Genomic DNA, 14,069 nt, shown 5'->3' on the forward strand with positions numbered 1-14,069 from the left:
GTATGTGTATCTGTACGTGCTATTATTACAGGTTAATATGGAAACAAGAATTGTACCACGCCATATCGTTCCCATGAATATCGTAAAAGGCGACTAAGGGATATGTTTATAATTTTGGTATTCTTCGTTGAGGCTAGTAATCCGTCACTATATGAATCTTAACTCTTATCATCAAGACAAACAGCTGAACGTGGCCTATCAGTATTTTTAAGACTGCTGGCTCTATCTACTCCGCAAGGGATAAAGACGTGATTATATGTATGTATGTATGTATTTCAGGTAGATGGCGCGGGGGTGACGGTGTCCGTCGCGAGCTGGTGTTCCGCCGCGCTGTGAAGCTGTCCGTGCTCACTGAGAGACGCTCTTTCTGTCCCTACGGCATGAACGGTATGAAACTCCCATTGAAAAAAGCATGTAATTTTATTATAGAGAGCGTAGATGTGCAGCAAAGTGTCATTAGAAGAAAAATTGGTGGACTGGTAGATAATGTTTTTTATTTATTTATTAATAACTAATAAATTTAATAACTTATTATTCCGATGTCTCAACTGTATTCATGTAATTTTTTTTCTTTGCGTTAAAGACTTCACACACACATTTTACAAACTTTCGCATTTATAATATACCTAATTAGGACAATGACAAAATTTTACTTTCAATAACTATATTTTACGTATATATTCGTATAAATATATTGGACGGCCTCTGTGGCGCAGCGGTAGAGTGTGTTTTGTCCCTGTTGTAAGTATATTATACATATTTATATTTATTTATCTAGGCGGGGAACCCGGTGAGCGAGGTTTGAACTTGTTGCTTCGCAGTGACGGCCGCCTTATCAACTTGGGAGGGAAGGCGTCCATAGAGGCTTATCCAGGGGTAAGTTTCATTATCATTTATTCCTTGACTCTTTATCTTGGTCTTTTATTTAGGTACAGTTTTTAGCACACATATTCTACTTCTCAAGGCGTTGGAATTATATTCATATATTTTAAATAAGCAGCGTATAAGGGCTCTATCTAATTAAGATCATTTTGTCAATATTCCAATGTCAAATAATAATAATCAAGAGAATAATACTATATAAAATAATGTTTATAGCGTTCGCCGGAACATATTTATTACATATACACCTACACCTTACTGATTCCTCCTGGCGTTAGGTCCGTCACCTTAGACCGTGGTACGCTATTGACCATGATCTTAAATTGGGTCAGTCAGGTCACTAAGCGAGTCACGCCGGACCTCCACAATCTTTTCAGAGGAACCTGACCCATGTTGGATCATGGTGACACATCCAATGTAAACGATTGTGTGTATGTTCGTCATCATCCGTCGACGACAATTTCCATCAACGTAACATGTTACATATTGCTTTATTGATACTTTATAATAAATTGCAAAAAAAATTTTTTTTTTGTGTATATTTTTTTTATTAAGTGTAGTAAATATTGAAAATTATTTTTAAATACATACAGAGCCAACAGTCTCACAAACACTGAAAGGCCACTGGAAATCTAAATTTCCCATATAATTCTTGTCTTTTCGATACTATGTATTAGTAAACAAAAGAAAGTATTGGTTTATGCATCATAGTATAAGATAATACATATTAATAAACAACTATGTAACTGTTTGTTTTTCTAATGAAGGTAAATAAATAAATATCTATGTTCCCCATTATTGTTCAGGATAAATATATAATGAACTCGCCGAGCGGCGGCGGGTACGGTTTGCCGGACTGTACCTCGCCGGAGCGCCGGGCCGGGACAACGTACGGCCAGTTTGTGGAGCGAGGCAGCGTTTACGAGTACCGGAGTGCGCAGGAGTCGGTGTGAGAGAGTGACGTCACTTGTGAAGGCAGGCTGTGTGGCTCATTGAAGCTTTAAAATTTTTATTTTACTCATTACAATAAAATAAAAATTTTAAAGCTTCAATGAACTATAATAATATACTTGATTCAAAGATGAGAGCAAATCGAACAGAAAAATGTCCTTATTTTTATTCGGTCATTTTGTAAGTAATACAATTCAAAACTGGAACATAATGCATTGTAACGCACACAATTTAAATATGAAACTCTACTCATTGTGAATGAGAGAGTTTTATATTTGAGGATTGTGTGCTTAATTTCAATATATTAAGAACCATTTTCGAACGGACGCACAAATAGTTTGTTTCTAAGAAAATATCCTATCGCCGTGATGAGCCAGTTTAAGCTTCAAATTTGAAGTATAGAATATTGTTGTGTTATAAGTAAATTGTTATATATTTCCTCAAAGAATATGCATTTACAAATAAAACTGGTTAATTGTCAATTACGCAGTTTAAAAATCGAATATGCATAATCTTAATTTTAAAAAGTACAATGTTTCAGATAAGATAGTATAATTTTCATCTGAAAAAAATTGACTTTTATGATTCACTTCAATAATTTGTACGAATTTTAAACAATAATCATATAAAATTATGTAATCAAAAAGGTATTTTTCTATTTATTAAGTTGTTATTCATTTTGAATGTTGTGTCTTTATCAAATATTTTTTGATGTTGTATTTTGATTTTAAATGTTGTATTTTTTTTATTAAATGCTTTATATTTACTTACCCAATGAAAAGGGAAAGATGTGCAATTATAATAAGAAAATAATAAACAGTGAACTGTAAAAAAATATTATTATAAGTACTATAATTAAATATTTAAGTGCTAACAATTATTTCAATCATATTGTTTACAAAATATTTACAAAGTACATATTATTATACACTACCAAAGGCAATTTTCAATTATTGTTATAAATTAAATTTTGTTGCATTAAATGTGGTTTTATTCATACAAATGATGACTCCTTTTCAAAAGTTCAGCTCCTTGTAAATATTTTAATATTTACAAAAAATCTATTACATCAGTGCATTGGACATAATATACTCTACATTTTACACAAACTTGTTGTTTGTGACAAATAAACAGATTATCTTCCGGTGGTAAAAAAATCCACTTTCTAACAATATGATACATAAATAACATCAACACAGGTTAATTTATCATATTACCTTATAGCTATGCATCACATCATTTAACGTTTTGCATCATAGGACGAAAAACTCCCATTGGTCCAGTTAAACTGGGTTTTAACATTATCACCCACACATGTAATAATACTCTCATTAAAACAGACATAGGCTGAACGTGGCCTTTCAGTCTTTTCAAGAGTCTGTCTATCCCGCAAGGGATATATACGTGACTATATGTATGTATGTACGCATACGTGTCATCTTCATTTATACGTTAACTCCCTTTAGTCCAGTGGTCAAGATTTACTATTTAAAGATGGCATTTTTGTGAATTTTAATAATCATTTCTGTTATCACCTCGTCTTGCACAAACACATTAGAGTTCCAAACTCCCTTTGGTCCAGTGGTCAAGATTTACAATTAAAAGATGGTATTTTTTTGTGAATTTAAATAATCATTTCTGTTATCACTTCGTCTTGCACAAACACATTAGAGTTCCAAACTCCCTTTGGTCCAGTGGTCAAGATTTACACTCCTCCACATTCTATCATACGTATGCCGACACACGCTAATTTATCATCTTGGCAATGACATCATCTTTCAAAGTCTTACTCCTCAGGGTCCCAAACTCCCCCCGGTCCAGTGGTCAAGCGCTGTGGTCCGCGGCCGCCAAAGCTTCTCTATTCTCATACGCCCAAAACCCGTGCAACTCCAACAATATGGACACCGCCGTATGCCCGTGACCGCTTTTTATAAGGTCGTTGAGAGTTATTCTCGCGGGATGAACGGGCCGGATCATGTCGAATATTTCGTCTTTCACGTCCTCAAAGTTGACCGGCTCGGCGCCGTGGGCCACCATTTGTTCTTGTATCGCCTGTTATTAAATAAATAAATATCATTGGTAGGTAAGAGAAAGGACATTAAATAAAAAAGGATAGTACATACATACATATGTATAGTCACGTTTATATTACTTGCGGTGTAGACAGAGCCAACAGTCTCGAAAAGACTGAAAGGCCACTTTCATATTGTATGGCGTTATGATAGAAATGAAATTCAAATAGTAGCTAGCATATCGCCTAAATGAAGAATCCCAAGTTTATAAGCCTATCACTTACTCGCCTTTTACGTCATCCATGGGAAAAGATGGGGTGATCAATGTGATCATATTCTTTTTTTTTATTGCGCCGGAAACCACACGAGACATCAAAAAAAAAAAACAAAAAAATTATGCCAACAATGAACCGACCTTGAAAAAATAATTTAGAGTGAACGCGTCCAAATATCCTTGGGAATTGATATCGAGCACACGAAACAGGTACGCCAGCGCCGCCGGCTGCCGCCTGTTCTCCAGCGCCAGGACTAAGTCCAAATACGTCTTGTAATCCATCTCGCCGTCGTACGTGAGGCACTGTTGGAACACACGCTGGAGAAACGCGCGGGTCAGGGTGCCCGAGCCGTAACTGAAATACAAGTAGTTTGTTTGTTTGTTTGTTTGTAAACTCTTTATTGCACATAAAAATAAATATAACAAATTACAAAACAGTTATTGGATTTAGAAGAATATGTACAATGGCGGACTTATCGCCAATGGGATTTCATCCAGTCAAAAAAAATATAAAGGAAAATCCAGTAGTAATTATGATAGTGTGATGATGTCGTAAAAGGTTAACAAGGGATACTGTCTTACTAACTTGAGATTCCTCTTTTAGGCGACGGGCTAACAACCTACCACTTATATGAATCTCAATTCTGGCTTAATGATAATAAGCCAAAAAGCTGAACGTGGCTAATCAGTCTTTTTAAGACGGTTGACTGTGTCTACCCCGCAAGGGATAAGTATAGACGTGACTATATTTATAATGAAAGTCAAATAAAAACGATAAACATTTCGAAGGGTAGGTAGTGTTTTTGCTCTTCCCTTGACTCGCCTTGGCGGTGGCACTCCCGTGGCCTCAGGTTTCGAATATTTATGATGAATGAAAGCAGCCCCCGCTGAATGGCACGCGCGACGCCGTTTTTATCGCACGAAATACTATCGCTGTTTCTCATTTTATTATGCGTCCCGGTGAAAGGTCAGATCAAGAGTAACCGAAACTGGCGAGCTTGCATAAAAAATTAAGATAAATAAATGTATGTATATGAAGCGTGAAATATATCGTGGCATGTGGAAAGATTGTAGTCTCCGTCTCCGCCTACCTCTCCGAAAAAAGGCGTTGTTTTATGTAATATTTTATCTCTTTTTTTTCTCTCTCTCTTTAAATACTTATAACATAGGTACATACATAAAATCACGCCTCTTTCCCGGAGCGGTAGGCAGAGACTACCTCTTTCCACTTGCCACGATCTCTGCATACTTCCTTCGCTTCATCCACATTCATAACATTTATAATTTATAAATACTTATAAACGGAGATAAAATGACTCACCCGGCTAATTCATTAATGCTCAGCATTCCGTTGTGGTCCCTGTCCAGATTGAGGTACTGCCCGTACACCCGCAGCGCTGACGCCGCGCTGAACCAGTTCTGCTCTTGGAGCTCCATCGGAAGGTCTTCTTCGCGAAGCTTAAAGTATATTTTCTTTATTACACAAAAAAAAAACTAGATGTCCCGGCAAACGTTGTTTTGCCATATGTACCTACAAATAATTTTTAAGTAATTTCTAGTTAAAATAAAATGTTAAGGTTGGACAACACTATCAGTAAGGGGTATGAAAAATAGATGTTGGCCGATTCTCAGACATACTCATATTGAGTTCCTATTCAGATTGAGAGCTCACAAAATTTCATGAGAATCGGTCAAGCCGTTTCGGAGGAGTACGGGAACGAACATTGTGACACGAGAATTTAATGTATATAAGATGATAATATATACTATAATATAATAGTATATATGTATTAGTTTTGGTGATATTACCCGGGTCAGAAGGTTGCAAGTAGTACTAAGACCTTTATATCAGTACTTCTGTAATCTTAAACAGCTTTTTACTACATCTGCACTGTTAAAGAATTTCATGGTGATTTGAGCTAAGAGCCTGGTAAAAAGGCGTTTACATACATACATAAAATCACACCTCTTTCCCGGAGGGGTAGGCAGAGACTACCTCTTTCCACTTGCCACGATCTCTGCATACTTCCTTCGCTTCATCCACATTCATAACTCTCTTCATGAAAGCTTGGCGGTTTCAGGTACTTTTAACGTTTTGTGGCTTTTATCCTTTATGTGTTTTTTATCCTTTAGCTACTTAGCTTAACGATATAATCGACATTCAAATAGCGACACATTGCAAGACCATAGCCTAAGAGGAATCCTAAGTCCACATTTCCTACCACATTAATCAGACCCACCTCTAACAGATCATCGAGGAAGGAGCACGACAGCACGTCTCTGATCCTCACGCGGCCGACCCTGAGCGGGTCGAGGAAGAACAGGAACTTCCTCGCGGCCGTGCACACGTAGAACGAGCTGAACGACGAGTCCAGGCCGTCCAATGCCGCCAGGGAAGGCACTAGTTCTGCTATGTAGCTCTCCAGGTCCTGATAAAGATTTGTTATATATTTTCAGTCTCATAAAATGTTTGTATTCGAAGGATAGAGGTGGGAGTGGTGTTACTGAGAGTATGCAAAAATGAGACGGAGAAAGTATTAGGTATATTTGTAATGTCTCAATATGGCCAAAGTGAGACATATCTGTTGTTTCTCAGCTTCGAGCTGAGAAAAGAAGCGTGTTAGGGCGAACAGCGTGAAGTGTGCAATTTTGAACGCTCTCTTTAAATTTCGACAAAGATTCGGGCTGCCAGCTTTTTCTTCCAGAGATAAATTTTGGCATTTGTTAGTGGATTTAATTCCTAAACTAGATTCCAAAACTAACGCCATTATAAGATTGTTTAAAATCAAAAATCGACACAAAAAGATTTTTTGGTTAATTTTTTGTCATTAACACATAACAAAATACATACATGTTCAGTGAGATATCCCTGCCCCGTGACGTCATAGAGGGACAAACCGATCCTGGTCTGCTGCAGCCACACCCTCCTCATCACGTAGTTGAAGAGAGACACCCCCCGCACCCGCCCCACACCCCCCTCCGCCGCTTGCAAGCGACCAAACACTTCTGCCGTGAAGTATGGCCTGCAATAGAGTTACAATAATTTATCTGACAGGATACTGAAAAGGCAAGTTATGTCTGTTTCTCAAAATTTATACTTCTTGGGTTAATTCTTTAATGTTTGCCAAAGCTCGAAATTCGTTTGATAGCCTTGTGAAATAGCGCTGTGAAGACACTTGCCAGAATTTTTACAGTCAGAATTCTTTTCCCTTTTTATTCTTTTAAGTTAAGCACGCATGACTCTATTTATATGATGGTAACTATTGTTGTTTCGCTTTTTTTAATGACGTGAAAAGGGACGGCGATAGTTTTTCGCGCGACTAAAACGGCGCCACGCTACAGAGGCAAGAGGAAAAATAATTTGCCTCAATGTATAATCAATACTGTAATTTTAATTCTGTAACCTCACCTATATTTAGGTCCAGCCTCGTCCCTAATCTTCCTGAACTGGAAATAGTCTATAGTCAGCTCGTGGTTGTTCGCCATACTGTAGCTACCGTTGGATTTCTCAATCAACCCCCACAGATGTTTCAACTCACTATTATCCAGTAATTCTTTACTTTTCTTCTGCAAGAACTGAGCTCTGGTCTCCTCTCTAAGCTTCTGATTGAGTACCTCGTCACTGCGGGGTAGTTTGAAGTAGAATTTAGGTATTTTGTTGTAAGACTCTTGATTGGCGTCCAATGGAGGTTTGTACAGCTGTTTGAACGTTTCAATTTCTATTTTCTCACTCTCCTCTTTTGTTACGCTTGTGTCTGATTCTGTGAAAGAAATTAAATCAATTATGGCAGTAATTTTGCAGACAACAGCTGAGAGAGTTTTACAGTAATTTACAGTAAGATATAATCATGTATTTATATATATTTATTTTTTTATAACTAAAATCATCATACCACTCAAGTGAGAAATAGATAAATGCGTAAACAAGTTTACCTTTATGAATTTATCAAAAATTTTTACGCTATTAATTTTGTTACAATTCGTATTGTATTTTTTTGTAATTAACTTCAAAAATAGTTTATCTATGAATGTGGACGAAGCGAAAGAAGTATGCAGAGATCGTGGCAAGTGGAAAGAGGTAGTCTCTGCCTACCCCTCCGGGAAAGAGGCGTGATTTTATGTATGTATGTATGTAATAGTTTATCTGCCAAGCTTTCTGTAAAAACTTTGCAATTCCAATCTTGTTGCAAAAAAAAAATTGTAGAGAAAATTATCATTATGTGTATAAAACCAGAATTGCTTCAATGATTTAAACATGTTGGCTGCAAGGATTAATGAAAGCAGATATAAAAGCAAGTGTAAGAATTTTGAATGGAATCAAATCAGGGGGTACATGGCCAGGTCAACAGTTTCCTAAATAAGAATATGGATTAAGCAAAAGAAGTCTTCAGAGATTGAGGCAAGAAGAAAGATGTAACATGTTGTCTTTGCCTACCTTTGCAGGAAAGAGGTTTGATTTGTATAATGATTTACTATCATAACTTATGTGTTAGGCAGAGCCAATAGTCACAGGTTTAAAGGAAAAATTTGGCTGGAAGATGCTACTTAATTATATTCGCAGGAAGAGAACCAGCACTGTGTTTTCACTACGCTACTAAATCAGCATAGAATAATGGCAGGTAAGTAGGTAGAATATAGGTAATAGGTAGAATATAATTACTAAAAATCAAACTTTTACCGTCTAATTTCTTTATGTATCTTCGTAGCCTTTTCTTTAGTTCATTGTTTAATTTATCGTCTTTTTCCTCCGACTTCGGTTCTGCTGGTACGTTGTTGTTTGCACTGTCTTCGGGTTGAATTTCGGTAGTTGTGTCGCCCATTTTTAAGTTAAAGTTTCAATTTATTTGCAGACCGATGAAAATCACTTGGTTGGTAACGTTGGTAAACAAACATTGTCTTGTGACGGATCACATCAGTTGACATTGACAGTTTCATTTTATTTTTTATAACTATGATATTTCCGTAACACAAAATATAAAGCATCAAAAATCTTACAATTGTATAAAATAAGGTAAAATTTTAGAGAAATCAATACATATGTAGCGCAATGTATAATTTAGGATAACACTACACTACCTGAATAATTAGAAACGAAAGGTAAGATAGTTTGACTATTTACCAATAGATGGCAGTGACAGTTTATTACATTTATATGATTGCACACTAGAGGCGCGCGTATCGCGCTCACTCTATCTCCTTCATGAGGATGACCTCCTCAGCACGAAGACTATGGAATTAAAAGCTTTTGAAATTGTAAGAATCATACCCCAAGCAGGTTTTAGTAAGAGAAGGCAGTCGAGAAATTTGACGAAAATATACTAGAACCACCTTTAAAAGCGAATATGTATACTTAAGTAGATATGAACACGCCTTTTTCCCGAAGCGGTAGGCAGATCTTCGACCTTTGCATTCTTAGTTCTTTTGCTTCTTTCACATTCAACCAAAAAAATAATTTTCTGACTGAATAGCACCCCGTGCAGATTTCTACATTACCTGCGCGAAAAGAATATCACCTTTTAAAAATCAACTTAATCGTGTGGTAAAGGCAACTTAACAACCGATTATCTTGGTCTCAAGATGAAGTCATTTGTCATTGTTTTCGCGGTCACAAAAATTGCCGCTTTTATGTGAAATCGAAGGAGAAACGGATGTGGTCACCGCAGCACCCGCGCCTACCATAGTTCCATGTTTTGTCATCACAGATATAGAAATTGTGGAAAGGGTATACTTATACTTATGTAAACCGTTCCCGTCACATTAGAATAGGATCACTCTATACCCTTTCCGTGGAAAGATATGGATGAAAGGGAAATACTAATAAACTTGGGATTCTTCTTGTAGGCGATTGGCTAGCAACCTGTCACTATTTGAATCTCATTTCTATAATTACATTAATCATACAGCTGAACGTGGCCTTTCAGTCTTCCCAAGACTTCTGACTCTGTCTACCCCGCAGGGATATAGGTAGGTGTGATCATACGAATGTAAGTACATTAATTCCTCTCCGTTTTAGTAGGTACTCACTTTTTGGAGAGACGGCTTCATACTAAAGATTTCAACGCGTTCGGTTATGTGACATTTTTTCTTATTTATTTAATTTAATATATTATTATGGTAAAAAAACGCTGCGTGTATTATGAAAAGTCATCTTTTTGAGTACAGGATGGTCAAATGACAAGGTTTCTGCCTAAATACGTGACGATGAATGACTTTTTGTCTCTGAACCGAAGTCAGGAAATGTGATCGTTTAGAATTGACATGGGTTATGCAGGTTAATTCTACCTAAATTAATTCCTTTCAGTATTAAGTAGGTACTCTTTTCATGAAATCTCGTCAGTTTATGGTAGGTACTACTTGAACATCTTGAGCTGACTGTTCAGCAGAACATCCCCGACTTGATGAAGATACATTCGCAAACGCATAACGTTTCGTAAGGAAAAAGAAGACAGGTGTATTACTTAATAAGTTTATTAATATAAGTATGCATATAAGTTTATTTGGTACACCAAATAAAATACAATACAAAGAACACATAAAAAATAAGACAATTGATAATTACTTATAAATGTACCAAAAAATGTCTCCGCTCAGCAAATTTCACAGTATGAAAAAAGAATTGGCAAATATAAAAAAATAAAATAAAACCTCTATAAGTTTTATATCTTTGTTCATCCAATAAGTTTCACTTGCATTATCTTGGCAGCGTAATACGAGACGTAAATAAGAAAATTAACCGCAGCCCGGTTAAATGTTTTACTTACTAAGCGAGTAAGTAGGTCTCTATTACTATAAGGTAATACATACTTACATACATTATAGCCACTTCTTAATCTCTAACGGGGTAGACAGAACCAACAGTCTTAAAGGCCACCTTCAGCTGTATGGCTTATTGATAGATAAATAGACAGATAATAACTCTATTTGCAACAAAAAAAAAATCAGAGAAAAAAAAATACAGGTTGTGTACAAAGTTCCTTTTTATTTATTTATTTATTTAAAGGCGGACTTATCGTTAAAGCAAATTCTTCATTTATGTTTTTTAACGTAGACAATGTGCATTCGTCCACGATTTAGATTTAAGAGATCTATATTTAAAAAATTGACGTTCAGTGAAAATGCTGCAGTGTAGTTTGTTTCGCCGTTTCTTCTACACGTGCGCTTTGGAAGCGGTAGTACTTAGTTATAATTTGATTTAAGTGATGTGACGTCAATAAGTGATACCTTGTATCCAATTTTGGAAATAAATCTATCCATTCTATTCTATTTTTCCAGTCAACTTCTTCATGCAGGCATTGATAGATAGAAGATATATGAAGAATCTAAAGTTTAATAAGCCTTTTCCTTTTGTAATAATATTTTCCGTAATGTTTCCACATAATTGAAAATTTTCCGGCAGAATAAGTGTAACTTTTCACAAACTAATTCACTTTCGTGTTGCGCAATGCGCGTGCTATTATGAAGGCTCATTACGATACGTACTGTTTCACATAATACAGGTAGTAAGTATGTATAACACTACAATATAAAATACAAATATTACAGAAGAATCTATATAGGTAACGAATCAAATAGTAACTAATCGATGTCTGTACTAAAAAGATATTGCCAAAAAATCGATCGAGAATCGGTATCTGAGACTCACAGAGGATAAATAATGATTTTTAAAATATCACGTGATAGCTTTTGCTCTGATTTGAATGCGGTTTTATAAAATGTGTTCAACTTAAAAAGTGGTATACAATTTTTTTATCATTACTCATAAATTTAGTAAGTAGGTATATTGTTTAAGTATTATTTGTATTTAAGGGGGCATCGTGTGCCGTGTGGTTCCGGTGGAAAATAAAAAAAAGATTAGGATCACTGCATCTGTCCCATGGAATTCATAAAAGGCGATTAAGAGATAGGCTTATAAACATGGATTCCTCATAAAGGCGATGGGCTAGCAACCTGTCACTATTTGAATCTCAATTCTATCATTAAGCCAAACAGCTGAACGTGGCCTTTCAGTTTTTCAAGACGGTTGGCTCTGTCTACCTCCCAAGTATGTTTGTTGCGGGAACAGACTCTAAAATTGATGTAGGCGGGTTAGATACCAACAAACTAATCGTCTAGGTTAGGTAAGGTAAATTGTTAATTTAATTAACAATTATTTTTAGCCTTTTAGTGTTTGTGAAGTCGGTTTAAATTTATTTTATTTTCAATTCAAATTAGTTATTGTACGTAATCGCAAAATAAAGTCACATCTGTAATTATTTTATTTTATGCCAACATTGTATAATATCTGTAACTGAATTTTCGTGATATAAATATAACTTACGTCTGACTACTAAGTTGCGTTTGAATTGATTTAATTTCATTCACTTTTTTTTTGTATTATTTACTAGTTGCAAGTAATTATGTCGATGAGTTAGCATTTAAAGTAATATAGTTTTGATGAAGTCTGGTTTTTAAGTTGAAAAAAATACTTTTCTTTCTTAAAAGTTCATAATTGTGAGTTTTTGAGTGTTATTGAGAAACTCTTCGTAAGCAAATTGTAAAAACCTTGTGTAGTAGCATTGTTTTTTATGATCCACAACTTTTTCCTCTGCTTAAGTGCCGGCTGCATACTCACTTCACTGGAGACGAATTCGGGGTATGACTTTGACTATGGATCCTGGATTGGGAGAGTCACAGTTTTACACAAAGCGACCCTCATCTGACCACCGCAAACTTTGCAGGGGAACCTAACCCGTATTGGATCGGTCATGATTATACATCCAGTTGCCTGAATGTGCAGGTTTCCTCACGATGTTTTCCCTTATCGTAAAACCATTGGTAAGTATTCAAACAAATGTAGGTAGGTACTACAAAAAGTTGTACTACAATAGTTGTAGTTTTCAAAGGAAAATAGTCGTTTGAATAGGAGCGAGGTGGGATTTGAATCGCCTTTATCATCACTTTTTAACATTTCAGCGTTATTAAATGAAAACGTTTTAGAGAAAAAGGCCAATACGAATGGTTTTTTAAAAAAAATCAAAGACTTTATATTACGAGTAGATGATGAGTAGGTATTGTAAGAGAAAATTTTTTCCACCTTAAAAAAGTTTATTATCTGCTTCTTACTTTTTTCTCGACTAGACCCGCATTGCAGTAGAGAAATAACAAAATAATAATTTACCCAAAGAAAAAACAAATTGAAAATTCTAATGTTTTTGATATTTGTATTATTTAGCCTCTTACGGGTGAAAGAGGGTAAATAAGGTAAATTATTATGTTGTAATTTCTCTACTGCCATGCGGGTCAAGAAAAAACATAGGGTATGGTTAAGCTAGTGATTTGGAGATTTTTCTTATAGCCAAAAGGCTAGCAACTTGTCACTAGTTCAATCTATTGGTTTACAGCCGAACCTTGGCCATACAGTCTGTTCAAGACTGTTGGCTCTGTCTCCTCCGCGAGGGATTATGATGTGATAATATGTATCATTTTATAAAATAAAATATAATCGAAAGGCTCATCTTGAAAAAATTATGGACTTAAAAGGCTACTATAAATTGCACAATATTCCTCCAAGTATAGACATAAAAATATATAAATAGCCGACGAGTTTATCAACAAAATTGATCTGAAGATGTGGCCATGTGGAGTTTCGGAGCTAACCCACAGCAAACCGTTACCTACTCGCTATTGCCCCATCACCCGACTGCACAAAAAGAGTGTAATGGCATCGTCCAAGCTTGGTTAAGTTCCCCTTTACATGTAATCACGTCTTATCACCTTACGAGGTAGACAAAGTGGATAGTCTGGAAATGACTAAATTGAAAGACTACGTTCAGCTGTATAGCTTGATGATGGAATTGAGATTCAAATAGTGACAGGTTGCAAGACCATCGCCTAAAAGAAGAATCCCAAGTTTATTACCATTTCCCTTGTTAGACTTTTACAATCTGCACGGGAAGAGAATCAGCTGGCAC

The 14,069-nt window shown here is 35.8% G+C and overlaps 2 protein-coding genes across 2 annotated transcripts in view; one reads left to right on the forward strand and one right to left on the reverse strand.

Moving 5' to 3' along the window:
- The window catches only part of LOC106135955 (5-oxoprolinase), a 32,149-nt gene extending 29,333 nt beyond the window's left edge, over nt 1–2,816 (forward strand). Inside the window, exons 27-29 of the mRNA XM_013336378.2 lie at nt 280–387; nt 779–876; nt 1,689–2,816. Coding sequence (XP_013191832.1) covers nt 280–387; nt 779–876; nt 1,689–1,835 — 353 coding nt within the window. The 3' untranslated portion in view covers nt 1,836–2,816. The remainder of the gene's footprint in view (nt 1–279; nt 388–778; nt 877–1,688) is intronic.
- LOC106135869 (serine/threonine-protein phosphatase 2A regulatory subunit B'' subunit gamma) lies at nt 2,803–8,996 on the reverse strand. Its single transcript, XM_060951128.1, has 7 exons — nt 8,798–8,996; nt 7,529–7,880; nt 6,971–7,142; nt 6,360–6,548; nt 5,441–5,577; nt 4,261–4,474; nt 2,803–3,885 (listed from the first exon to the last, which is right to left on the reverse strand). The coding sequence occupies exons 1-7, from the start codon at nt 8,937–8,939 to the stop codon at nt 3,658–3,660; spliced, it is 1,434 nt and encodes a 477-aa protein (XP_060807111.1). The 5' UTR covers nt 8,940–8,996; the 3' UTR covers nt 2,803–3,657.
- Nucleotides 8,997–14,069: the final 5,073 nt, after the last annotated feature.

This window comes from Amyelois transitella, chromosome 24, assembly GCF_032362555.1.
Source record: "Amyelois transitella isolate CPQ chromosome 24, ilAmyTran1.1, whole genome shotgun sequence".
Lineage (NCBI taxonomy): Eukaryota > Metazoa > Arthropoda > Insecta > Lepidoptera > Pyralidae > Amyelois > Amyelois transitella.

Bases quoted from the DNA above. Each gene is read 5' to 3' on its own strand.
- LOC106135869 (XM_060951128.1), bottom strand. From the start codon at position 8,939: ATGGGCGACACAACTACCGAAATTCAACCCGAAGACAGTGCAAACAAC. The intron at 6,549-6,970 runs GTATGTATTTTG...AATCTTTATCAG, and splicing joins AGGGATATCTCACTGAACAT to GACCTGGAGAGCTACATAGC. The intron at 5,578-6,359 runs GTGGGTCTGATT...ATATACTTTAAG, and splicing joins TCCTCGATGATCTGTTAGAG to CTTCGCGAAGAAGACCTTCC.